At 34.3% G+C, this 26,906-nt stretch overlaps 1 protein-coding gene across 1 annotated transcript; it reads left to right on the plus strand.

The window, feature by feature from the left end:
* Window positions 1–1,537: 1,537 nt before the first annotated feature.
* On the plus strand, window positions 1,538–24,399 carry LOC124363988 (UDP-glycosyltransferase UGT5-like). The gene is made up of 6 exons (XM_046819253.1): window positions 1,538–1,644; window positions 3,712–4,009; window positions 9,829–10,421; window positions 16,664–16,886; window positions 18,161–18,380; window positions 24,072–24,399. The coding sequence occupies exons 2-6, from the start codon at window positions 3,964–3,966 to the stop codon at window positions 24,397–24,399; spliced, it is 1,410 nt and encodes a 469-aa protein (XP_046675209.1). The 5' UTR covers window positions 1,538–1,644; window positions 3,712–3,963.
* The last annotated feature ends 2,507 nt before the right edge of the window (window positions 24,400–26,906 follow it).

Raw genomic sequence — 26,906 nt, forward strand, 5'->3', positions numbered from 1 at the left:
GCAATTAAAATCACAGTTGTTGTACGCAAACACACAAATAAGCAAAGGAAATAGTGGTTAATTAAATTCAAATAACTTTATGTGAACAGTAGTCTATGTCTATAAAAATGTATTTATATTAAGCTTTGGAGTTAATCGTATTTTCTATAAAGCAGATATATACAGTGGCATGTGTACTAGATTTCTTTTCGCGTGTAATGAATGCCCGTTCACTTTTCGTGAAATTTCTTGTTCTTAAAAGTTCCCTTCCTATGATTGTGATGGGCATTAGTTTGTTTTTCCTTCATAAAGAGTGAAATCGCATACAACGCAAATAAATTATTTTTAGGTAGTCGCTCTGATTGATTTTTCAACCGTTTTTGTCGTTTGTTATTGAAGCAAAATAAGGAAGGATTAATATTACCTTGCTCGAATTTCAGCAAAATCATAATATTAAAGTCGTTTTTGTATGACGTAAATGGTATTAAAAATATCTGCAACACAATGTAATTTACATATCAAAAAATAATACATTTCATTACTAGTCTCGAAAGTGATCTAATGCGAGATTGGATTTACGCGCGAGACGAAGCCGAGCGTGGAAATGCCATCGAGCTTCTCAATACAACGTTTGAGACGGGTATTGAACAATACTTTCATCTCAATGCAAAAAAAGCACACGAATCTTTTTAAATATTATCTGACATTTCATACACTACAGTCTTTTATTCATCAGTAAGGAAATGTAACACTATTTTCTAAATCATTTTTGTGTTTAAATCACCTGTCAGAACATAGGACTGCCAAAACAAATAACGGAATGTTTGAAATAAAATAAAATTTGATAATAAAAAGTTAAATTTAACAATATTTAATATTTTCCATCAGTATACAATAAAAAACATTAGTGGTCCTGTTGGTCAAACTGAGAATTCAGTTGTTTACAGAAGGAAAGCTATGTTTACACAGGGAGAGTATTGCTTACATATGAAAAGTAAGGTTTGGGAGAGGGAGAATCAGCTGATTTAACTACAAGGGAATTTCGCAGATTTTAGCTGTATTGGAAAGTAGCCCAATACCATACAGGGTCATAAAATAAATATCACTAGTAAGCATACAATACGAGAAAATAAAGAAATATAATTAATTTATCGAGGTACTTGACGATACGAAACGAAAGTCAGAGAGTCATAGTCCAACAGACAACTACACGATTTTAAAGGGTCTGTCTGGTTAACTTTAAAACTTTTCATCTTCAAGTCTAAAATTATAACTGATATCAGCATAAATACCAACAAAGCAAGCAATATATTGTTAAAATCATAATACCTAATCATTTATTATTTTGAGCCTAGTATAACGCCTTGCTTCTTTCATACCAGCATACTCCACAAGCCCTCCTGTACTGGTATACCTAGAAATCAGTTTTCCTGTATTTGGTCTATTTACGACCTGTTAGTTAACATACAATGAGCGGTATAGCACTGCGGATGTTGGAAATTTCTTATCATCTATTTGCTATTATATCTGCGGAAGATGGTTATCTCTCTCTCTCTCTCTCTTTCTCCCGCATTTAGTGTTTATAACCTCTGCTACTATTGTGTTAGGTACTAACTTATGTCTATGTTTTTTCTCCTATTTGTTTAATTGTGCACAAGTTGATGGGTAAGTAGGAGCTAGTGGGGCTAGCCCCTTTATGTATAGTTTAAATCCTTCCGATGATCGGGACAGTTGTACGGTACCATTATAACCATCCAAACTCTTACTTCAAAACTGTGTAGTTATAACCTAGAGAATCGCATCGTCTTTGAGGTATTATATTTTTTTCATAACTCTATGTGACCCTAAAACTTATAAGTATTAAATTTCAGTACAGATTCAAAAATTTCTATATTCTCAAACTTTTTAACAGTTTGTTGTAAAGAAAGTACTATAAACAAAAATAAAATACAAAGAAATTTATTTTTTACAAATTAAAATCATAAGATATATTTCCTTTAATGTATAAAATGTTAAAACTAAAGTATCATCGTTTATGGTGCTACAAGTATTCTGCAAACAATTTATTACACTGTAAACTACATTACTTATCGATATAAATTACTGTAATTCAGATATTTACAGGTAAGTATGTTGTTATGAATATATTTGTAACAAAATTTCTGTGCAATATAGGTATGTAATTTCTTTTTCACAAGAAGTACTCTTGCTATATCACATTTTATTTCATAGTTTATTTGTAATTATGTTTTTTATGGATAATTTGTTTTATGAGCTCGTATATAGAGTATATATTGCATTCAATTGATTTGTTTAGATTAAACTACATATATTAGGCCCCTCTAAGTAGAGCATTACTTATCAGCAGGCTCTTTCTACTCGTATAACTAGGTACATTAATAGATTTGTACAAACAAGAGTTCTAACCATTGTTTTAATATTGCTTCATACAAGTTTTACAACAATGTATTCTTATATACTAGTTGTTCATATAAGGGTGTCACAAAGCAGTTATGCTAAAGAAAACAAATTTGGCATACAGGTTTGAATAGATAAGATAAAAATTACTACAAATAATTGAGTTATTTCTTTATTATTAACAAAATGGTGCCTGTTGAACATTTTTAAGTGAAATTCTTTTAAATCGGTATAGTTATAAAACCAGAAACTTTAAATTTTACACCTTTGTAATACATTTTGGCCACATTTCCTCATTTGTTTCATAAAATGAGTTACTTTATTGATATCCACTAATTTTAGTCTTATCAGACGACCAAAATACGATAATTCGAAATTTAGATAATCTAGATAACTTACTTTAATCTTTCATTAACCGATTGTAGTCAAATTAAACAACCTTTATTATTGTTACCCCAATGTAAAAAAGAAGAATTTGCAATGCAAATATTAAATTTGTTAAACAGGGTGTTCGGTAAGTCCGAGGAGGATAAGAGTAAGATTTTTTAATTCATCAAGTTTATTAAATTAAATGTTGTAAACTATTTTATTTATGGTATTGTGTTCAGGTGTTTAAGTAACATTTATAATAAACTTGTCTAATAGTACAGGAGACGAGAAGCAATTTCCATGGTTTAAGCTCACAACATGCGTTTTCTTGAAAACAATAGAGAAATTTCCCTAAGCATGTAATTAATTGTCAGCCATGCTAGCTTTGGTGGAGGTCGGAATCAAAAGAGTATCAAAAGGGTTAAAAATAAAATGTGAATTCTTCTCTGCTTAAACTTTTTAACTTGACACGCTTAAACTAACGGTCATATACACAAATACATTTAAAATTACAGAGCGATGGGAATCGATTTCATTCAGATAAAAATGTCATCTTTCGATTTAAAAAATCCCAGACGTGTGCTTGTAAAGTGCAAAATGGCTGTCGGCTCCTTGACTACAACGAAGTAAGCTGGGATTTCTTAGATTAAAGGATTTTCAAAACTAGTGCCATTGTTTTGACTCAATCAATCTGCTGTAAGAAGGGAGGAATTACTTTAGGTCAGTTTTTCATGCAAGTTAATTATCTTACAATGCACAGTTCTTATCTTTCGATTTAAATTCCCAGCCAAATATAATTTTATTGGCCTAAATAGACTACATGTGTATTAGAGACAGGCAATAAAAATATACAAACGAATTTTACGGTTTGCAAATATGCTGTTTTTGTCAGTGCATAACTATCAGTTTGTGGTATGGTTATAGCGTTCTTTTTTCCTTGTACAGATCTTGAATCATACTCCTCTTCCGACCCATAGCCAGTGGCAGCCTGTATGATGATGCTGCAGATTAATCTATTGTGGACGGTTCTCCTGGTCACGGAAAAGTGTTGTGTCAGGGGCCCGAATACTGGCAGTCCTGCCCAATACTTTCCACAGTCACTTCGCCTTCGCTCATTCCATCTTGTCGGAACTGGGTGCCAGAGGTCACGAGGTTACTGTCTACAGCACCCGGCCTGCCCCTGACCCTTTAGGCAACATGACTCACATTCAAGTTGTTTCTGGGTATAAAGAGTTAATCGACAGTAAGTTTTAGACATATTTCTCTCCCAATCAGGATACTGTAAAAGCGTTTAAGGATCATTGGTTTTTGCAACTCAGTGTAACCTTTAATAAATTTTAACTCAATTTAGACTCTTGCTTTAATAGACTTGAATATGGTAAAAGATACACTTATAGCCTATTAGTGAAACCACTTAATGTTATTTCACTTAGTTAGGCATTTCTAATTGTAAGAATTACATTTATGGAGCTAGTCACAGGAACGGCAGATTAAATCTGGTAATTCCACATGGTAAACATAAGAGTAGAAACACATTTAGCCTTCTTACAAACTCGGCTACGAATTTTAATTTACCAAATATAGTCATCCATGGACTGAACGTAAAAACATCATGCTAGTAAGATAATTTTAATACTTTTCTAAAAAAAAACCCGAGGATATGGCTTATTAAAAACTTAGAAGACAACTATTAACTGAGTCTTAACTTTACCTTAAAAAATAAATTCTATATTTACAACGCTCGATTATAAGAAAATGTGTTGCAAATTGAACTGTACGTTACAGATCATTAAGTATTTTTCTGTAAATTATTTACAAAATGTCCTTTTGCACGGTGAAATAAATTTGAGAATCAAACTAAGACTTTGCTAAAGATCCTTCAAAACTGACTTTTTGGGCTGTTAAAGCGAATGAATAGTATAGCATGTACTCTACCGTAAATGGATTATTTCGTGGTGCTAATCCATGAATAAAAATAAAAATTATTATAAAGGTTCCATGAGTCCACTCTTTAGTTGGCTTGATCAAATAAAGCATTGAATTTAATATGAAAGCGTCGATTACTCCACTGACCGATTAGTCCACTACAGCACGTGGTCAGGACCGGCGGCGGTAGGCGCTCCCTCTGGTTGCGCCTAAATTAGCACCCCCTCGTTGCAGACGTCATTTTGACATCACGAAAGGGGGTGCTAAATCAGCGCCGTGGCCGTGTCCATGTGCTGATTAGCACCCCCTTGAATAAGCGAGCGCCTATACCGTGTTGATGTGAAGAATAAGCATCCTCTACTGAATAAAACAATAAAACTCTAACCATATTACGATTTGTTAATAATTAACAAATCGTTAATTATTGCTATGATTTGACTTTAATATTTCATAAACAAATAATTAATTACCTATTGTAAAAATACTACGCGTACAATATGCTTACGTTAAAACAACTAGGATCTAGACATTCAAATACAACTTTATTTGACAGTAAGTTTAATTTGAAATCATAGTTTTTAAAGGAGTTTGTGCAAGGCGATAATGTTTGTGAAATTGATTGGATTCAGTTATATCCATATCAGTTAGTTACACTATAACCAACAAAAAATAAAAACGTTGTAACAAACCATGTTAAAACATGTAGCAATAAATATATTACCATATTTTCAAAAGCATTATTGCTCAAGGTGAAGTGAGTCTTGGTCACATGTTTATGGTGGAAAGGCTAGCTGCAAAAATATATTATGATAATATCTTTAATACTTTAAAAATTGTAGCTATTAATTTTGTATATATTTAAATTCTTAAACATCTGCAATTTTACTAAGAGATTGCAAGAATTACATTTTAAGTGGATTCTATAACAAATCTAATGACCAAACTTATGTAAAATAATATACACACAGATTTACTGCGACAAAACACGGTGGACATTGAGGTTCTCAGCGAGTAGCTCACAATTAAAATAATTATCGAATAAACGGCAGCTCCAGAGTATCTTATGCCGATTGCGCTCAGATCCCAGTTCCTTCATTTAAAGTACATGGAATGCATTACCTAATATAAGTTGCCAACTCACTTTTTTCTCTAATAAATTTTCGTTGAGCTATTAAATTAAATACGTAATTTAATTATGGCTTCATATAAAATAGTGTTGTTTTAATTATATAGAGAAACATAATCCATTGAGTTTTTCTCGATTGCATTAAACTTGCACTGATAATGCTCAGTGAATACACTTAACTTGACTATCAGTAGATTTTATATTGGTGAGGACACCCAATAAACAATTCCTGTACGATAAAACTGACACAGCATACATATACTTGCCTAACTGTGTATTTTATCTTCCGTAATATTCCAAAAAACTCCTTTTATCCTGCTAAAATAACCAAATAAACCAATGTAAATGAAATCAAAAAAAGCTTTTATTTTCTCAAAATCCATAACTGTACATACAGCAATAAATATCATATATTATTGAAGAGGAAAAATTAACAATTATGGTATATTTGATACAAATGTTTATAGTATTCTTATAGTTGACATAAAAGAACTTAATACACAATAATAAAAAATCTTATATCTCAAAAGGATGAATCATACATCGAAATTAAGATAGCCAATTCAAATTAAAAACAAATAAATACAGCATTTATCATTAGTTTTACTTTGCTGTCTAATTAATTGTTTATTAAGAAACTTAAAAGGAAAGAGCCTACATGGGCTTTAATGTACTATGCGTAGACTCAAATTTGAAAATTGTAAATTTACATTCTTATTATCCTAATCAGTGCGTTGATTAATTTTTCAAACATATTAATTGAAAGAATTAACTAAAGAAGAATAAATTATTGATATTATATTAATTAATTCTGTTAATTAGTGATATTTAGAAAAAATTCAGAAAGCAAAGTGATGAGTGAAAATATTTTACAATAATAGGACAATGCGTGTGGGGTAAGGAATCCTAAGATCTATTAGCTTTGTTAGTCGGAGAATTATTATGTAATATTAACTCGTATGGTAGTTTTGAAGAGAAAATAGGCATATTTGAGAAACATATTATTTCATCGTTTATCCTAAATTTTAACACAATCGTAGATAGTAGCTTATAAGCTACAGTGTCAAAACATCCAGATAAAAATTATTATATTTACTATTAAATTAAGTCTGTAAAAGACAAATATGAATATACAATAATAAACCTTTCAACACTTGAATACCTTGAAAATATATAAAAACTGGTTAAAAGGTTTATTATTGTATAATAAACACTTTTTGAGGCTACATTTGTAATACAGATAACTCTGCTTGTGTTGCTGGTTGAAATCCAGGGGGTGCTAATTCAGTGACTGGGCCATGTCCATGCGCTGAATAAGCACCCCCTTGGAACAGGGGGGTGTTAATTCAGGGCCTCGACCATGTCCATTCGCTGAATTAGCACCCCCCCCTGCGAATTTGTAATAGTTAATTACATCCTTAAGAACAAAAACTACTTTGTTTAATGTAGCAACAATTTTTGCTGTATAAATAATCACTGCAACATCAAATACTTGATACGCGGAAATTAAGTTTTATATAATATAAAACTTAATTTCCGCGTATATATATATATTCATATATATATATATATATATATATATATATATATATATATATATATATATATATATATATATATTATATATATATATATTTATATATATATATATATATATATATATATTATAAACTATTTCCATATATATATATATTCCATATATATATATATGGAAATAGTTTATAATTTTGAAGTAATAATATACACATAAGAAATCATAAGCCTACTTTTTTATTTCAAGTACAATAAATATTTACAACTAAAACCATACTCGAACAATAACGCTGGACGGTGTACTGATCAATAGATTTTCACCGAAATTAATGTGTGTGTGTGTAAATGTTGAAACGCAGAGACGAAGTTCAGAGACCAACTCAATATTTCTTCACAACAACCCTGGAAGATGTGGGGACACACTGTTTTTAACCAAAATTGACATGTAGATTCTTTGGGATAAATGAAATTATTTAATGTCTTTCCTTCCTTTTGGAGTCAAGGGGCGCAGTTTAAAAGCATTTAATGTTTTTCAGACAACTACCTCAGCATGGTAATGGGAATGGATGCATGATTTTTCGCGAGAATGAATATCTATAACATTGAAATCTTTAATGAAGCATTTTTATATAAGGGGCATTGAGTTCGATGATGGTGCATGTCATGGGATTTGGATGAGCTTTAGCGAAGATTTATCTCATAAGTAACCATGATGTCAACTATAAAAATCGGAGATTAAACAGTTTTGTAAATAGACCTGAGTATACTCATATGAAATTTCAACATTTGATATTTGGTGGGTTGGTCTGTAAGGCTTTCCTTACATTCTATAAGGTCCTTTGATACTCCTTTTTTATCAGTTTATTTGCATGGTTCATGGCCCTCTATATAATTTGGTTTAACGCTATCAAATCCTATAATTCAGGGTGATATCTCAAGAATAAATTGAGTTGCACTTTAAACTGTGTATATTTTTCTTAGCCATCACGAAGCTAAGAATGCCATTTATACAATTTAATGTAAATAAAAGTCGTTTTACAGGTATTTGGTCTTCCGATCATATGTTAGTTTGCTTATTTAAACGCATATGTGACAGATACGGCCAAATACAAAATAATTGAATCAGAAAAAGTAAGCGCTCTGTGATGTAATGGTAGCACATTCACCCGTCAAGTGAGAGATCCGGGTTCGACTCCCGGCGAAGCAAGTGCTTTTTGTGATTCAATGTTTATTGAAATTAAATAAGGCTATTGCCATTTATACGATTTAATGTATGTATATATATATATATATATATATATATATATATATATATATATATATATATATATATTATTAGTAGTAGTAGTAATAGTGCTAGATTTTAAAACAAGTATGAGAAGTCTAACAACTTTTAAGCAATTTCAGCACAATTTTACCAAATTGTTAATCAACAAATCACTATCAACGAAATGAATTACCCTAATCTTTGGTTACATATGAAATCATTTATAATTTAAATCAACTTTGTACTATAAGTTTTTAAAAAAAGTAATGATAAACAATATGTAATTTTATAATAGAATTGATGAATACTAATGCTGATATTGCATAAAACAAATTGTTATTAATATGTGTTTTATTAAGATTTCATATTTAATATTTATTGAATTTACTTTATCAGTCAGTACAATATTTTCTACATACATTATTATCCAGAGAACCACACAAAAATAACATATTAACTGGAGTGCTTAAAAGTAAAAGATTGTCTTGCAAGAGAGCCTAGAAGAAGACAACGACTGAACTAGTGGACATATCTACCCTCTACCCCCTTTAATGAGTTAATAATGCAACAGCGAAGGTCGTTGGGCCAACGCCCGGTTGTGTAATCGGCTCTCTTTTAAACAGTGTATCATTTAGGTTCGTTGGAAAACGACCCACTTAAATTATTATTCCATAATATCAATTCATGATTCAATCTCACCACTGATCGTTGGCCCAACTTACCTATTTTGTACAATTTACTGAAACGAAACAAATAGGGTCGTTGGGCTAGCGAGCCAGTGGAGTAATCGAATCTATACATCTTTATAAGTGGGTCGTTGAGCCAACGATCGTCTATTCAAAATATATTTCTTCTAGGAGGGTCGTTGGACCCACTATGAGTGGAGTAATCGAACCGTTCCCGTGCTTATAAGGTCCAAATTGGCTTGGCTCTTACAGAAGCAACTTTCACACAATGGATCTTATCAGCATTCTGTTGACGAATTGTCCATGGCTTTAAAATCTATCACAGCCTGTCAAGCGTCACAAGGTCTGGTGTACTCCTACCTTGTATTAGTATGGTTACATTATATGCTGCTTCTAATTAAGGTGTATTAACATTATAAACCTTCAAATTACCCGAATTAACGATATTCTTAATGATTGACAAGTCACTTCTAGTTTGTAATTTAAAAATTAATACGACTAACAATGAAGTATTTGTTTTTCATGGCTCATGGGTTACGACGTGGTGACGATGTATTTAAAACGTGTCTTCAGTGGATTAATGCTATGGCAAGCTCCTCAGGTCAAGTGTGCGGCCTTCCTTAGAGATGAGAAGATTCAAGAACTTCTGCATTCACAGAAGACATTTGACCTGGTGATATCGGAGGCCACTCGGGTTGAAGAAAGCATGCTGGTATTCGGTCATGTCTTCAACGCTCCAACAATATCCCTGTGGTCTACAGGACCTCTACCAGTCCTTAACAGTTTGACTGGGAATTCGATATCCATCGCTTATGCACCTGATTATACCACGTTTACCTTCACAAGCAAGATGACATTTTTGGAAAGGGTGAAGAATCTATGGGCGACTCTACTAAGTTTGACCTTCTATCATCTATTTCACTTGCCAAGGCAAGAAGAGTTTGTCAAGAAATATCTGCCAGATTTGGATATTCCGCCACTGGAAGTGTTGGCAAGGAATGTGTCCCTAACCCTCATCAACAGCCACCCGACAATAAGCTACCCTCAGCCCTACACTCCCAACATGATCCCTATTGCAGGAGCTCACATTCGTCAAAGAAATGCCACACTGCCACAGGTAAGTTGTATTTTTAAACATTCTCCAATACTTTACTATATACGTCATCTTATATAATAGTTAGAGATCAACCATTGTTAAGCCCTTTATTACTATAGCAAGGCAATATCCAATTAAACGATCCTATATAATATATTTACTTATTTTATATATATATATATATATATATATATATATATATATATACATATATATAAGTAGATATGAATATGCCGGTTGTAGACCACTTTTGGGACAGTCAGAAAATCAATGTAAAATCCTGTTCATTGAACCATAAACGAATCTATAAATCACGACTAAAAATAAACGAATCTATAGCTGTTTGCTTCTACTTTCTTAAGCTGTCTATTGGAAACTTAGTCAAATCTGCTTCGAATCAATCTATCGGAAATGTTGTTGAATCTGCTACGAATAAACGAAAAATCTTTATTCTACAAAGTTAATTGTAACACATTCTTTGTCTTTTATTGTCTTTTTACCCGTAACAATCAAGTGTAATTTATCACTTTTATTCAATTCTATCTTTTTTCATCCAAAACAGTCAAAAATCTATTTGGCAAATGTACTTTGAAATCTTCCAATAAGAACTTATTAAGAACTCACATGCAAAATCACAATAAATAGAACATAAAACACAAAAATTACGTTCATTTTACGTTCATGTTGTCAATGTTGTCAACTTTTACGTTCATGTTGTCAAATATGTTGTCAATGTTGTCAACATTTACGTTCATGTTGTCAAATTTGTTGTCAATAAATGGATAACTATTTAAAAAAATGTTCTACTTGTAACATGGTAAAAGATATTGCAGAATTTGGAAAACAACTTGAAAAAATCAGATCATCTTGTAAAAAATGTATAAATAAAAAACGATTAAATCGATATTATAAAAATAAAAATGATAACAAAGACCTGGAATTTTATGACAAAAACGATAATAGTCTTGATCACAGACGCGCAAAATTGCATACCAATCAAGGTATAAATCTGTTAAAACAATATAGAGAATCAGGTTATTTTATAAGAGAAAATTTAAAATTTTAAATAGATCACTAAATTTGTCAATATTTTTCTTAAATAAATGGCTAGTGCATTAACACTATTGAAAAGCGAAACAGAAAAAATAGAAGAAGAAAGAAAAAAATCTTAGAATTAATACAAAATGCAGAAGCAAACTTTAAGAATTTGAGAAAAAACTTATACAATCTTCTAGATGACAAATTTTAACCAGAGCTTGTAGAAATACAGTTCAAAAATGGTAAGAGTACTGTACATACATTAAACAATGAAGAATCAGATTCATTTACATTCGATACAGAAGATGAAGAAAAAATTTCTGTTAAAGTCAAAAAGATTATCAATAGCACAATTGATGTAGATGAGTTACAAAATATTTCTGGAGGCCGACTGTATAAATATAGATTTAGACCAAAATACGGTTGTGGAATAAGAGAAAATATTAAATTCTAAACAAACAACAAACTTTTGATGGACACAACTTTATAAACTCAAAGCAGATATAGGAACACTGACAATATACTTTACATTGATTCGAAGCGGATTTGACAATATTTCCAAAAGATTATACATTTCTTCCAAACAGATTTTACATTGATTTCAAGCGGATTTGACATCATTTTTAATAGATAGTTCATGGCTTCGTGAGCTTGCTTCGTGGTCTAGCTTCGTGAGTTGGCTTCGTGGTCTTCCTTCGTGGTCTAGCTTCGTGAGCTTGCTTCGTGGTCTAGCTTCGTGAGTTGGCTTCGTGGTCTTCCTTCGTGATATAGCTTCGTGAGCTTGCTTCGTGGTCTAGCTTCGTGAGTTGGCTTCGTGGTCTTCCTTCGTGGTATAGCTTCGTGGTCTTCCTTCGTGGTCTAGCTTCGTGAGCTTGCTTCGTGGTCTAGCTTCGTGAGTTGGCTTCGTGGTCTTCCTTCGTGGTATAGCTTCGTAAGCTGGCTTCGTGGTCTAGCTTCATGAGTTGGCTTCGTGGTCTAGCTTCGTGAGTTTGCTTCGAAAAATTAATTGAAATAAAATAAGATATTTTTTTCTATGTTAATGGAGCTACTAAAGGAATTAAATGAAATTGGTGAACTAAGATTTAAAGAATATAAGAAATTAGTTGATTATACAATTGCGCTCCGGGTTAGAATAGACCGCAGTATCCGTGCTTGTCGTAAGAAGCGACTGAAATGGCGGAGCGCACTTGTCTGTTTTAAGTATACTTTTAAAAGTTCCACGTTATGACTAATCGCAATAGCCCCTGCTTCCTACACCAAATCATTCCGGTCCACTTGTGGGCATGGCTCTGTGTCATTCAACCTCCGTGAAATTGGACGTTTTCTTGCACTTCCCAGGTCGCCGTATAGTACAGGGGCCCGGGTCAGCTTAGCCAGCAATGACTTGGTTGTCCTATCAGCTGGCGAAAATCCCCTTAGCCGTAGTAGTGCCAGTTGGCGACTGGAAAAGGTCCATGCTGCGACCTTGGAGGGCTCTGCCGAGGATACTGCTCATTGCGTATTTTGGGGGAAGTTCGGTGTAGAGTCGTAAGTTGCGTTTGTAGCTGTCCGGTCTGACTTTCACATTTGGGTACAGTAGGGGGGGGGGGTTAGAACCGCCTAGTCTTGGGGGCTAAGCCACACATTACAGACGCTTACTTATAAAAAGGTATATAAAAAGAAGAAGGCGGAAGAAGCAACGGAGACGGACACTTAGACCTGGTCTAAGGTTGTCGGGAGGAAGAAACTCCCTCCTCAGTAACTGAGATCAAGCTCGCAAAAGGGAGATTACTAACTGTTACGTCTGTGAGGAATAATTTCGTCAAAGACCACCAGGTCGTCCTTTTTAAGGTCGTTTCCAATCATGCGAATCCAGACGCCAATTCCGGTCTTCTTCCTCGATGGTGGAAAGTAAGTTGTCTGGACAAAAGCTTATTTGAGGATCTCGTCAAGAACAAGACGCTTGATCATCATGGATAAAGGTCTGACCACAGCAACAATAACTCTCATCTCGTCCTTGTGTGAACCGTCTATGCCCGGAGTCTCTCGTCGACGAGAGAAGAAATCGGTTTATTTGTGGATGCCTGAAATCGCGGAACCCCGGAAGAGATGTTGTGGTCTGCGAAGAACTGCGCAGCGAGCCAGGAAATGACTCGACGCGAATGCCAGATAGGCTGAGCACAGTGATATCTGTGGAGCCATAAACCGGAGTAGGGTCAGGTGTTGGAAACAGCTGTATCAAGATGTCGATAATGATCCCTGAGGGATGGCTACAAAATTGTAACCTAGAAGCTAGGGATTCGCTCTTCATCTACGGCCATGGATCCTCAAGCCATGTCCGCTGTCGTCAGCACGCTGCTCCGTCTCTCCTAGTGCGACCAGTTCGGGAGTTCAGAGATATAGGTGGCCCAGCTTTTCGTAAAGAAGAACTTATCGCCGGTGTCCGATCTCTAACAGAAGAGCGCCCGGTCATGATATCATACCTCTGAGGTTCTTAAGGTCGTCGTAGAGGTAAATCCAAAACTTCTCCTGGACCTATTCAATGCTTGTTTCTTTGAGCAGACGTTGTCTTTTACTCCGGATGGAAGGTGCTCCCCTAGTCTTGATCCCCAATAGCTGCCCCAGGGACTCCTTCTTCATTTGGCCCTTTGTGCATACTTGACCTGGCAGGAATGTAATGGAGAAGCTCATTCGTTTTGCTCTCTACCATATATGCCGTCCAGTAGGCAGTGCGGATGGTGGAGGACCACAACCACTAGTCGCGCCGCATGACCCTACTCGTCACGCTTGATGTGAAAAATGTTTAATTCTGCCAGGTGGAGTGACTTACTATGGGCGCTAGAGCACATGTTCTTATTTATTTCCTGAATCATCGAGTCGTACTTGATGCATCGCATCCTGCTGTATTATACAACCGAAGGTCAGTTGCGAGTCTCCATCACTTCCGGAGCTGTACATAGTTCGATTCTTGGGCCTGATCTCAGAAATGTGTCTTCTGACAGCTTACTGAGACTCGAGGTGCTAGACGAGACCCTCCTCGTTGACTATGGCGACGACGTTGCTTCGTTGATCGCAGCGAGAAACGTTGAGCAGGTGACACTCAAGCTCGACCTGGTTATGGCCAGAATCAACGAGTGGATGCAGGCTCATAGTCTTTCTCTGGCGATCAGCAAGTCAGAGATAGTGTTCCTTACGAAGAGGAGAATTCCCACCGTGTTCCCCTGAAAATGGGCAACGTCAAAATGGAGACCAAGCCTGCTGCTGAGTTCCTTGGGGTTGACAGCAAACTTTCCTTCGGCGAGCAGGAGCAGCGAACCGCCGACAAAGCCGCCAAGACTATTGCAGCACTGGACAGGCCCATGTCCAACTTTGGAGGCCCGCTTTCTTGCAAACGCCGCTTATTTATGTCATCAGTTAAATATTTCCATCCGTATGGATCTGAGATCTGGGCCCACATCTTGGAGAAACATGTTTACTGGAACCGGCTCTCCCGAATCCGTCGCCGAGAAACCCTACGGGCCGCATCAGCTTACTGCACGGTTTCCGAACCAGCAGTGATGGTAATAGCTGGTGCCTGTCTCATCTGTCTCATTTGATCTATCGCCACAATACCAAGGTAGACAGAGGTACTGCTACAAAAAAAGAGCGTGACCGCAGCTTTGACCGCTAGCAACGCGATTGGGAAGCCGAGTCGAGAGGACGTTGGACCCTCAAACTCATGCCGGACATTCTACCAGGGTAGAACGACAGCGCGGTGTGGTCAAATCGATTACTTCGTGACTACAATTCTCTCGGGCTGAGATCGGCTTCGCGGCCACTCCCGAGAACATCGTTGGAGCTATGCTCCAGGGAGAGTACATCCGGAACTGTGTGAAGCACTACGTCCAGTCTGTACTTCAGCCGGAAAATGTCGACCTCGATCGGCCTTAACTCTCTGATTTCCCAACTAGGAAAGCCCTAGTAGCTTAACTTTACAGGCCTAACCCGGAAGTAATGTGCTAAACAGGTCCAGGCTAGTGTCTCGATGATGAGAGCGTTTTTTATCGGTAGTCTGTGGGACAATGAACCTGCGGAAGCCCGGCACTACTAGGGGTACAACGAGCCGCTCAGTGTACGCAAAAAGCATTTTAACCTCCTCAAAAACCTTCTCAAAAGGATTTGAACTTCTGTAAAAATACTTGTCGGCAGAGATCAGTATAGTCTCCATACAGTGATCAAAAGACGTAACTGTATAAAATGAGATATAATGTGTACCTATAATGTTGTACGTAACAAGGAAAAATGATATTGTAATTGTCAAGAAATAACTACAATAGGAGAGTATGATAAATAAACCTTAATCCATGTGAATGGATAAAGTGGAAATAAATTGAAATGGAAACCTATTTGAATAGTAAAATTGCTTAATTGTTGTTAGCGGAATAGAATGGTTGAATCTTTATATTAGTATGTGCAGATGTGTATTAGAATTTATTTCGATTTAATTAAGGCAAAGCAGAAAGTAACGCCGATGAATGCAACTATAGTTTGACTGCGCCAATAAACGTGTATAATGCAAAATGAATAAAGGCAAGGCTATTGTAGTCCGCATGAAAATAGTCCCATGATATTTGACGCGATGTTTATTTGTTGAGACGGATCAATTATTTTCAAGACTCAAAAAAAGAGCAATAGTGTGAATCTTGGAGTGAAGAAGGAGAATTCAGACATCATCAGATTAATTTTATGCGGGTTTATCTAGTGAAAGTATAGAGATTTAGAGATATATTCCAAATATATATATATATATATATATATATATATAAATTCTTATTTCTATGTAACCATTTACAAATATTCTACATGGGAACTTGTTGTTTATGTTATTTATGTGTCAAATTTATTTGTTGGTTGTGTTATTAATTATTGGTTTGAGTTCTGTTTGTTTCATTAATCATTGTGTTTCTGATGAAGAGTTTGGAAACCCGAAAAATAATATAAGAAAACTCATTATTCAGTTTTTTTTATAACTTTGACCTATTTGAAAGAATAGCCTATACATACTATACTCCTATATACCTATTGCTCTATATATATATATATATATATATATATATATATATATATATATATTATATATATATACACACACTCAAAGCAGGTAGAAATCATTTTTTTAAAGTTTCATTCATTTATAACAAATCTTTTAATACAACACTATTTATTGCCTAAACCGATAATTGCAGTGTTGTTTATCTTTTACATAGGATATTTCACAGTTCATGGATAATGCACTGGGAGGTGTCGTATACTTCAGTTTGGGCACTCTCATGCCCTTACAAACCCTCCCGGAACATCTGATTAAAACCTTCATAAGCGTGTTTGAAAAACTACCGTACAAAGTCCTTGTGAAAGCATCGCCTGAAGAAATGCCTCAGATTCCGAGTAACGTGTTTCCTGCAAAATGGATTCCTCAACAGGCTGTTCTAGGTAAAATATTTACATTTTGTTGACAGTTAAGGTTGACAATTAATTAATTTCAATATTTAACTGTTAATTGACACTTGTTTCACCACGTAGTGTAATAAAACTATTAATGTCATCATGATTCAAATGTGTGATTCTCCATTATTGCTCTAAATTATGCAAGTTTTAACGGGATTGAAGCATTGAAAAAAATATCCCTCCAACAGAAAGGTTACATTGTACTTGATTTAAGAAAGATTTGTGGCCAAGTTTGCCTTTACCTAACACGTTTAACACAATATATCACAATTTTGACAGAGCGATTTATAAATTTTAATATCGAAAAATATTAGCATTGACTGAATATAAATTAAACTTATCACAAGATCCTACATGTATTTAAAGTTCACTTTTAACGATGAGAGGACTGTGAACAGTCAAATAGTGTTAGTTTTATTAAGAGCAAGTTTCAGAGATCGTGAGGATCAGACATGCTACGACGGACGATTTGATATGATCTGTTTATCTTATATTATAGTTATATAATAAGTTAGTTATCACTTGAGGAAGAAATCAAATTACGTATCGCGAAATGTAGTATCACTGACCACTGAACAATGGCAGATGAATGAACAATACAATAAATTTCTCGTATTATTGCCATATTTTGTTATCTATATTGTTTGTTGTGCGAACTATGTATTAAATACTATTTTATCCAAACATTATATTTATAGTCTCTTTTATCGGTTTGGTTAGACAAATAATACCTCGGCAGTCAGGAAGAGGTATTTGCGATATTCTGAAATGGTTCCAAAATAAATGACAACTGCAAGACAAGAACCGTTCTTACATAAACTGTAATACTTTACTTATTATTAAATTTACTGTACTTTGTGCCTTTAACACATCACTCGTGATAAAGCCGAAATTATAGTTATGTAGAATTGATCTAATTCTATCTATATCTGTTTATCCGATCATTAACGAGAGTGTTCTGGTACAGCACATCCCAACTGCAGGCTGTCTGTCATCCCCAGGAGCTGTTCAGTCTGTGGGAGGCGCTGGATTCTCTTGTGCCGGTTGTCACCTTACCTACATAGAGGATCAATGTATGTTTATCCGATCATTAACGAGAGTGTTCTGGTACAGCACATCCCAACTGCAGGCTGTCTGTCATCCCCAGGAGCTGTTCAGTCTGTGGGAGGCGCTGGATTCTCTTGTGCCGGTTGTCACCTTACCTACATAGAGGATCAATGTATGTTTATCCGATCACTAACGAGAGTGTTCTGGTACAGCACATCCCAACTGCAGGCTGTTTGTCACCCACGGGGGGCTATTCAGTCAGTGGGAGGCGCTGGACGCTGGTGTGCCGGTGGTCGCCCTGCCCTTCATAGGGGATCAATTTTTTAACGCCAGATTCTACGAGGAGCTGCAAGTCGGCGTGCGAATCCCTCTAGAGAGTGTCACTAATCATTCTCTAGCTGCTGCCATACTTGAGGTTATGGAAAACCAAAGGTATTAACTGCTTTAGAACATTAGTAATTTTAAAGTGAGAAATTATTACCGAAATCTATTAAGCTATCTTTGTAAATATATTGATGTTCTAGCTCATACGTTCAGGTAATAGTTTAGTTCATCCCGATTAAATACTGGGTAAGCTAGGAGAATTAAAACCGCAACTATGTTTGAGCACAATGTTAAGATTAAATATATACGTTTTTAGCGATATTTAGTGTACTTGTGTAAAGTTGGATAGCACTCAAATTGAACGTCAATATTTAGTTTAGTATCGGTTTAGTATAGTTTTATCAATGTAGACGTTTGTTTAGGTTTATAACATTGAAATTTAATCAACGTCATTATTGCACGCTAACTTCACATTACCCTGCAAAATCACAAAACTCGTGAATATTGAGGTTAGTTTACTTTTGGGAAACTTGACATTGTTTTAGATTTTAATCTAATATTTCCACACAATCACCACTTGTGCACTAGACTCTAATCCTGTTCTTAGCGAATTTACTCGACTACCCCGAATGATGTTCCCCTAGCGTACATGGATTATGTGTATTGGAAGAAAATTTCTTCCAAGCAGCCAACCAAACTAAAACTCCTTACACTTGGTTAAATATGTTTACCGCTCCAATAGAGAGGAAAACCACGCCAAATTGGCTTAATGACTCCGGAAGTAAATGACGTAAGTAACGGTTATTTATAAACTTCTCCTTCAACGTAGCCGATCACAACTAGTTAGCACACGTCCCAAGCAATGCTACCGCTCCAATAACTCCCTATTTCACAGAACCAAGGACGAAATAGACTGGATATTCTCATACAATGGTCGTCGATCATTAGAAGATGAAGCCAAACCATCCCCCTTATTGATGATAACACTGAGCCAATGTTCTAAATTGGCGCTCAGTTTTAATTCGCTGTATTTCATTAAAACTGCTGCATAATATAGTTACAGTTGTAATACAAATCTGAAATCTACTTCTGATATTATAGTAGATAGTATAATGACATTGTGTTAAGCATTTAAAAATAATAGTTCTTTTTCATTTTTATTAGAATATACTTTTAACATTAGTAACAAACCTTTCATAACTAGAAAATACCAAAAACTCTTTCTGTGAGAACGTTGTTTTATTTGGTCAAGCGGTTTTGTCAACAGGAAAGGTGCTAAAAAGACCTGATAAAATTGTTATTCTTTACATTTTTGTATGAACTTTGTAGTTTGGACACAAATGAGGTCGAAAGTTAGCCGTCGCCTTGCAAGAGTCGACCACGACCTTTCCATTATTGTATGTATAATGTTGTTATCAAACACCTGTCAATTACACAGTCGTAGACAAGTATAGTCGTAACAAATTATTTAAATGTAATACCGGTAACATAACAAACCTGTTGTGTATGGGTAGTTTATGAAAACAAAGAAGAGTATCAAGTTTTTTATGAAGAAAAGCACACATTTTAAATACATCACATTACATTAAAATTAACAAATTGTAAGTAGTTTTTGCATAAAATATTAAAATGCATTATTATTATTTTTAAATTAACTTAAATTGTTAAAGTAGACATAATATCAGTATATCGCAAAGATTTGCAGTAGTGAAACACGCTCGGCAGCGGCTATCTCATGCATTTCCTCCCTTCTCATTGGTGCACCTCTATGACTGCACGTCAATTGCCCCTCGCTTATAGCCAGTCTATTTCTTTGTCCATAATTATGCTGGTCCAAAACATCAGCAATCACTCTTGTCAGTTGAGATTGCCTTCCCTAATGGAACAGGAGAGGTTTACAGCCTTATACAATAAATTGTGATTTACTTCGCGGATTGTTACATCTACTGATTAAAGTAATTTACTTCATATACGACTAGACTCATCACAATCAGTTGAGATTGCCTTCCCTAATGGAACAGGAGAGGTTTACAGCCTTATACAATAAATTGTGATTTACTTCGCGGATTGTTACATCTACTGATTAAAGTAATTTACTTCATGTACGACTAGACTCATCACAATCACTTGAGATTGCCTTCCCTAATGGAACAGGACAGGTTTACAGCCTTATACAATAAATCGTGATTTACTTCGCGGATTGTTACATCTACTGATTAAAGTAATTTACTTCATATACGACTAGACTCATCACAATCAGTTGAGATTGCCTTCCCTAATGGAACAGGAGAGGTTTACAGCCTTATACAATAAATCGTGATTTACTTCGCGGATTGTTACATCTACTGATTAAAGTAATTTACTTCATATACGACTAGACTCATCACAATCAGATGAGATTGCCTTCCCTAATGGAACAGGACAGGTTTACAGCCTTATACAATAAATCGTGATTTACTTCGCGGATTGTTACATCTACTGATTAAAGTAATTTACTTCATATACGACTAGACTCATCACAATCAGATGAGATTGCCTTCCCTAATGGAACAGGACAGGTTTACAGCCTTATACAATAAATCGTGATTTACTTCGCGGATTGTTACATCTACTGATTAAAGTAATTTACTTCATATACGACTAGACTCATCACAATCAGATGAGATTGCCTTCCCTAATGGAACAGGACAGGTTTACAGCCTTATACAATAAATCGTGATTTACTTCGCGGATTGTTACATCTACTGATTAAAGTAATTTACTTCATATACGACTAGACTCATCACAATCAGATGAGATTGCCTTCCCTAATGGAACAGGACAGGTTTACAGCCTTATACAATAAATCGTGATTTACTTCGCGGATTGTTACATCTACTGATTAAAGTAATTTACTTCATATACGACTAGACTCATCACAATCAGTTGAGATTGCCTTCCCTAATGGAACAGGAGAGGTTTACAGCCTTATACAATAAATCGTGATTTACTTCGCGGATTGTTACATCTACTGATTAAAGTAATTTACTTCATATACGACTAGACTCATCACAATCAGATGAGATTGTCCTCCCGATTAGATCAGAAAAGGTTTTAAATGCGCCGACTTTTTATTTGTTGAGTGAATAAGGGTTCTTCACAATTTCTTTTAAAATTTAATCATAAGTAATTTAAAATAAACATTAATCATTGTATATGACTTAATCCCGACTATTTTCTAGCTGCATGTTAGTGTGAAGCTGATCTTGAATCATGTCATCTTAAATGTATTGCTAAATCCTAAACAAACATGGTGTTAACAAAACTATCATAACTAACAATTGGGACTAAGTGTGAAAGTGCAGAATAACGTGCAGATCAACTTTACAGTCATAATAATGTCTCTAAAATCATATTTTTATTAGACTGACACACTTAAATGTGAGACACGTAGTTATTTATACACTGCCAGCCAAGGAAGCGAAAGGCAGTCGCCATATTGATCCAAACAGTCAGTTTTCACTTTATTTGTGTTTTGGTTTAAGTGTATGAAGCTAAGGACTTTGATTTTTTAAATGTAATCTTTGATATTTTTAGCTACTACCCTACCTAAAAACGCCCACTAAAATATGTAAGGCAGTCAAATTCATCTATCAGTTTTACGAATAACTATAATATATACTTCACGATGTAAGGAGACAAGAGTTTGCTCCTTTGTTGGACGAAAACTGGTAGCCACGCCCATGACGTCACCTAGTTAGCAACACGTTGTTCCCTCCTCAGTTCTGTAGATGCATTCAAAGCATATTCAGGTGATTTACTTTCAATTACTTCAAACAGATTATTATTTAAAATATTAAAATGTTTAATCAAACCAGTGGTGTAACTAAGTGATAAGGGGATAGAATCCCCGTTCCCAAAAGTCCTAATACATTTACAAGATATACGTATAATAATAAAGTATTTTATAAAACATGTGTTGAATGTTTAACTTTGAATTAAATTCATCCAATTTATTTAGATGTGAATTAATTTTGTATTATGTCTATTATATACTTCCCGATGTGGTTTTCTCTTCAGTCAGATTCATTCCTCCTAAACCAAATTCCTAGTTACACCACTGTTTCAACCTTATAAGTTTTTTTTTTTTTTTTGTAAAAAAACATATGATTTATTGGAAGCATATATCTTTTGTAGTAGATTCGTGATTTTTAGGAATTGGAACCAAACTCATTTATAAGCATTCAGGGAAAATTGCTGCGTCTGTACTAGGCTGTCGGACTGTACCAAGATAAGGTATCTCTTTATCTCTCTGCAATGACAAATATCAGTACCATACTCAATTCTTCTTGGTTATTGTTTATTGCATACTACAGTACTTGCAATAAACAATTGCAAGTAGTAACTTGTTCAATTAAATTATGGATGATTTTGCACTGTTGGGATAAATCGTCTTTACTGTGCAATCATAATTTTGAATATAATTTGTTTGTTCTAACAAAAATAATTGAACTAACTTATTACAAAAGTGTTTTAGAATAATTTAGAAATATATCGTTCGTTGTAGTTTTTACTAATGATATTTTGAAGTCTTTACTGTTTTAATTTTGTTTAAAATTGCTGGCGTTATCCACGGAAACACTAACGACTTTGGAAATGTCTTTTAACCTTCTGACTGCACTAAATGATATAGTTTGCAAAATGCTTAAAATTTGGTATTATCTCACTCTTAAAACAATGTGTATTCGTATTTGTATTTTTAAGATCAGTGATCAGTGAGATCATGTGATCAGTGTTAGTTCGTAGGGTTTTCTTGATTTTTGTAGGAGAGCTAATAAACAATAAAACCCGTTATTATTCAAAACACTATTTTGAATATTTATAGTACGATTATTAAGTATTATACTCATATTAATATCTCCAACATATAAAATACGTGATTTCGTGTGTATATATATATATATATATATATATATATATATATATATATATATATAATTTCCCTGATATTTTACAGGCTATACAAGCAAAAAGGTCTCAAATACTCTCTCCTCATTTCAATAATAAAAAGCAACCAATACGCTGATAACATACCAACACGTCGTTTATTACATTGAATAACATTATCAACGCAACATACAACACACTCGACCTGTACGTGTTGTTATCTTAATAATTCTATAAATGCTAAAGTGTCTGTGTTTGTTTTGCTTTCACGCGTAAAGTATTCAACCGATTGTATTGAAATTGTGCATACCTATTCTTACGGTTCCTGGTACGAATACGTGGCTATTCATATTACGAAAATCTCTCCGAGCTACGCCCCACAAGGCTTTAAAGTAGCGAAACATCCCACCTTGCCCTCTAAATTTGTGAAATTTATTTGAAAGAGTCTGTTAAATGTAAGCACCTGTTCTGTATAAAAATCGGCTTATGTCAGCACAACCATTTTTTTAATTAATTTCACCATTATTTTCAATTTGTTTACATTTATAGTGTATAAGTTTTCTAAAGAGTAATTTTTCACATCGTTTTTAGTTTTCAGCGATCTGATAAGTACTTGTCTACCTTAGAAACTTTCCTAAAACATAAGATGATCAAAATGTTACTCCGAAGACTCGCTTGGCAGCAGTCGGCAAGAAGTATGATAGATGAAAGTTCGCTGGATTCAAAAAGAGAACTTTCATTCACAGACAAAAATCCTTGTTTTGGAAATCTATCACCCAGAATGAGATTACATTTTAAATCCCACAAATATTTACTCGTGAGTATCGTAAATATCCCATAAACATTGCCTCCTAATTACGTTTCTTTCTTCAGGTACACTGATGAAGCTCGCCGGGTGTCCAAGCTGTTTCGTTCAGTACCCATACCCCCCATGGAGTCTGCCATTTATTGGATAGAGTATGTCCTAAAACACCGAGGAGCTTTCCATCTCACCCCCGCCTCCGCCTCGCTAAATCTTCACCAGAGGGCATTACTGGACATCATGTTGGTCTTTTCCATCACAGCCATCATAGCTATCGTCTTCATCTATATAATGTGTAAAAAATGTGTTTTATTGTTTAGAAAAAAATTGCCTAGAATAGAAAACAATTCTGTGAATGGTTTGGTTTCAAGCAAGAATAACAAGGATAAAGATATTTAACTCTGGTCTACTTATTTTAAAGAAACCCTCTTAAGCGTCAGATCTCTAATATTACAAATATGAATAATTTAATTCGCCAGTAAATATTGTTGTTATGGTGAGGTTGGATTTTAAACGAAAAAAATCTTAACACTGAACACATTGTTTGTTAACCATAAGGAAAGATCCTGGCAATTAAGAAGTTAGGGCAAGCCGGATGGAAAAGTCTGGTAGCAATCCCCTGTTGTGTGGGAGGGTGAACGGGAGGGGGAGGGAGGAAGTACAATTACTGCATCAATCAGGCTTGAAAGTCTACTGTGTTTCCTAGATAAATAACCTGTTTCAAGTCAAATACATGGTTATAACATTCTTGAATACTTAAAAAACCAATTTTATTAATAACACTACTACCATTTAGGTTTTCGTTTGTCGCTAATTGACTAGTTTCATACAAGAAACGAAATCAAGGAGATAACTTTATAAAAAATATAAAGGATCTTCAATCGTAAAAATTCGTAAAATGTACTAAACCATGTAGTGGATATAAATATTAGTGTGCAGCAAATTACATTGATTGTCAGTACACATTTTTTCGCGAAATGTACCAAGATATCTTTTTACGAAAACAAAAACCTCAGGCTATTTAAGGCAATTTGCAATGTTCTTTTTCACATTTGCCGTTTCCTTAGTGCTACGTCTAATTGCATATATATTGTAATAAAATTATCATAATTCAATGTATTACCTATAAGTCTGATGCAGTATTGTTCTAAAGATTTATATTTAATTATAATACATCTCAAATGTACACAAAACTTAATAACTCGTAAATAAAATAATTTTACTTTTTATATTTTTACACAAGGGTTAGAAATGCTTTTTTCTGTTTGGCTCTTTTTTAATACATACAGAAGTTACATGACTAAAACAAATAATAACATTTATAACAATATGTAATCAACGCTCTTTTAAACTCCACCCGGTTTGTACTAGAATTGCGGTTTTAATAGGTATTTTTTGCACACTTGTAATTTTCTTATCTGGCGTCTAAGCAATGGATAATTACAGTAATCCAAAAATTGTCTATTCTTATTTTTTCTTTATGAAGTTTTTATCCTTATTTCTGTCCCGAAGAGGTTTCCCTCCGTCTGAGCTCATCGATTTTCTTTACAACCGATAAGATCTGCATTAACTGAAGAAAATCTTACATTATCATTTCTAAAAGATTGTCTGAATAACTTTTTCAACCGAAATTTCAGTCTCCAACTCTCTAACTAATCGCATCATGTCCATTTTAACGATTTAAGTCATTACGGGTTTGATAAAAAAAATAAATCACATTCAGTATATCTGAAATAATGTTTACAAAAAGTGTTAAAGATTTTTAAGAAACAAATATTGGTTCAAACTATGATCATATAACATGAAGTCACATTTACTACGGAATGTAGAAACGACAAGCTGTGTGATACATACTAAGTGTTAGCGAGGCAGAAAATACCGAATAACGTAAATGGTTTTAACCCTTTCCGTGTTAATCTTTGAATGAGGGTAATTAGGGAAATATTATTTTTTTAATAATTATTGTCATTTAAATTATGGACAAATTTTTCTCACTTTTCCAAAATATGGAATTAAACGCATCTCAAAACTCCCAACTAATGATATTTTACTTTACAAACTAATGGTATTGCTACAAATATGAAAACAAAACTTGTTTGAATAAGTTATACGCCCAAATGGTAGGGTTTCAAAGCAGACGGACACGAAACACCGTTAGAGAAAATTTATACTAAATGCACAACCGAATTTTGGATTACTCGAAATATCTATCCCATCTTATACATCCTAGTTATAGAGGTTAACTCTCAAAAATTGATTTCATAAATCAATAGGTGATTTATTAATGATGAATTAGAAAACTGTACACTTTATCGGTAAAAACGCGGAAGAAAACGTGAACAAAAAGACAAATTTATAACCTAAAATATTCAATTGCGTAACTAAATCTTTTTTTTAACAAAACCATGCATTTTTCAACTTTATGCCCTATACTCTAATACGATATAATTCTTCAAAGTGAACCTCAAAGTCCAGAGACAGGATTTTTCATTCACCTTTACTGAATAAGGATATTTTTCCAAACATGTTAATATCAACCTATATATGTCTGTAATGTTACTAAGTAACCAAAACTTACTGACTACACAACATATTTACGTATTGGCAAATTACAATAAAGACGTTATTTTCCCTTTTGTTGACTGAATTCATTAAAGTATTCTCGCTATTTACAAGAATAAAAAAATTCCCGATGGACCTTCGTGACATAAAACAAGTAATGCCACATACAGAAAAGTAATAACGAAAGACTCCGAAGCAGTTATTACGGAATGCCGCAAGTGTGACAGGAATGTTTTATCTGTATCAGAATTTCATAATTAAAACACAGCGCGACAAACATTCTCAAACGAACTTCTCCGCACGGGTGGAGCATTCACAATTGAATACAAATTCATTAATAAGAT

The sequence above is a fragment of the Homalodisca vitripennis genome, chromosome 1, assembly GCF_021130785.1.
Source record: "Homalodisca vitripennis isolate AUS2020 chromosome 1, UT_GWSS_2.1, whole genome shotgun sequence".
In the NCBI taxonomy this organism is placed as follows: Eukaryota; Metazoa; Arthropoda; class Insecta; order Hemiptera; family Cicadellidae; genus Homalodisca; species Homalodisca vitripennis.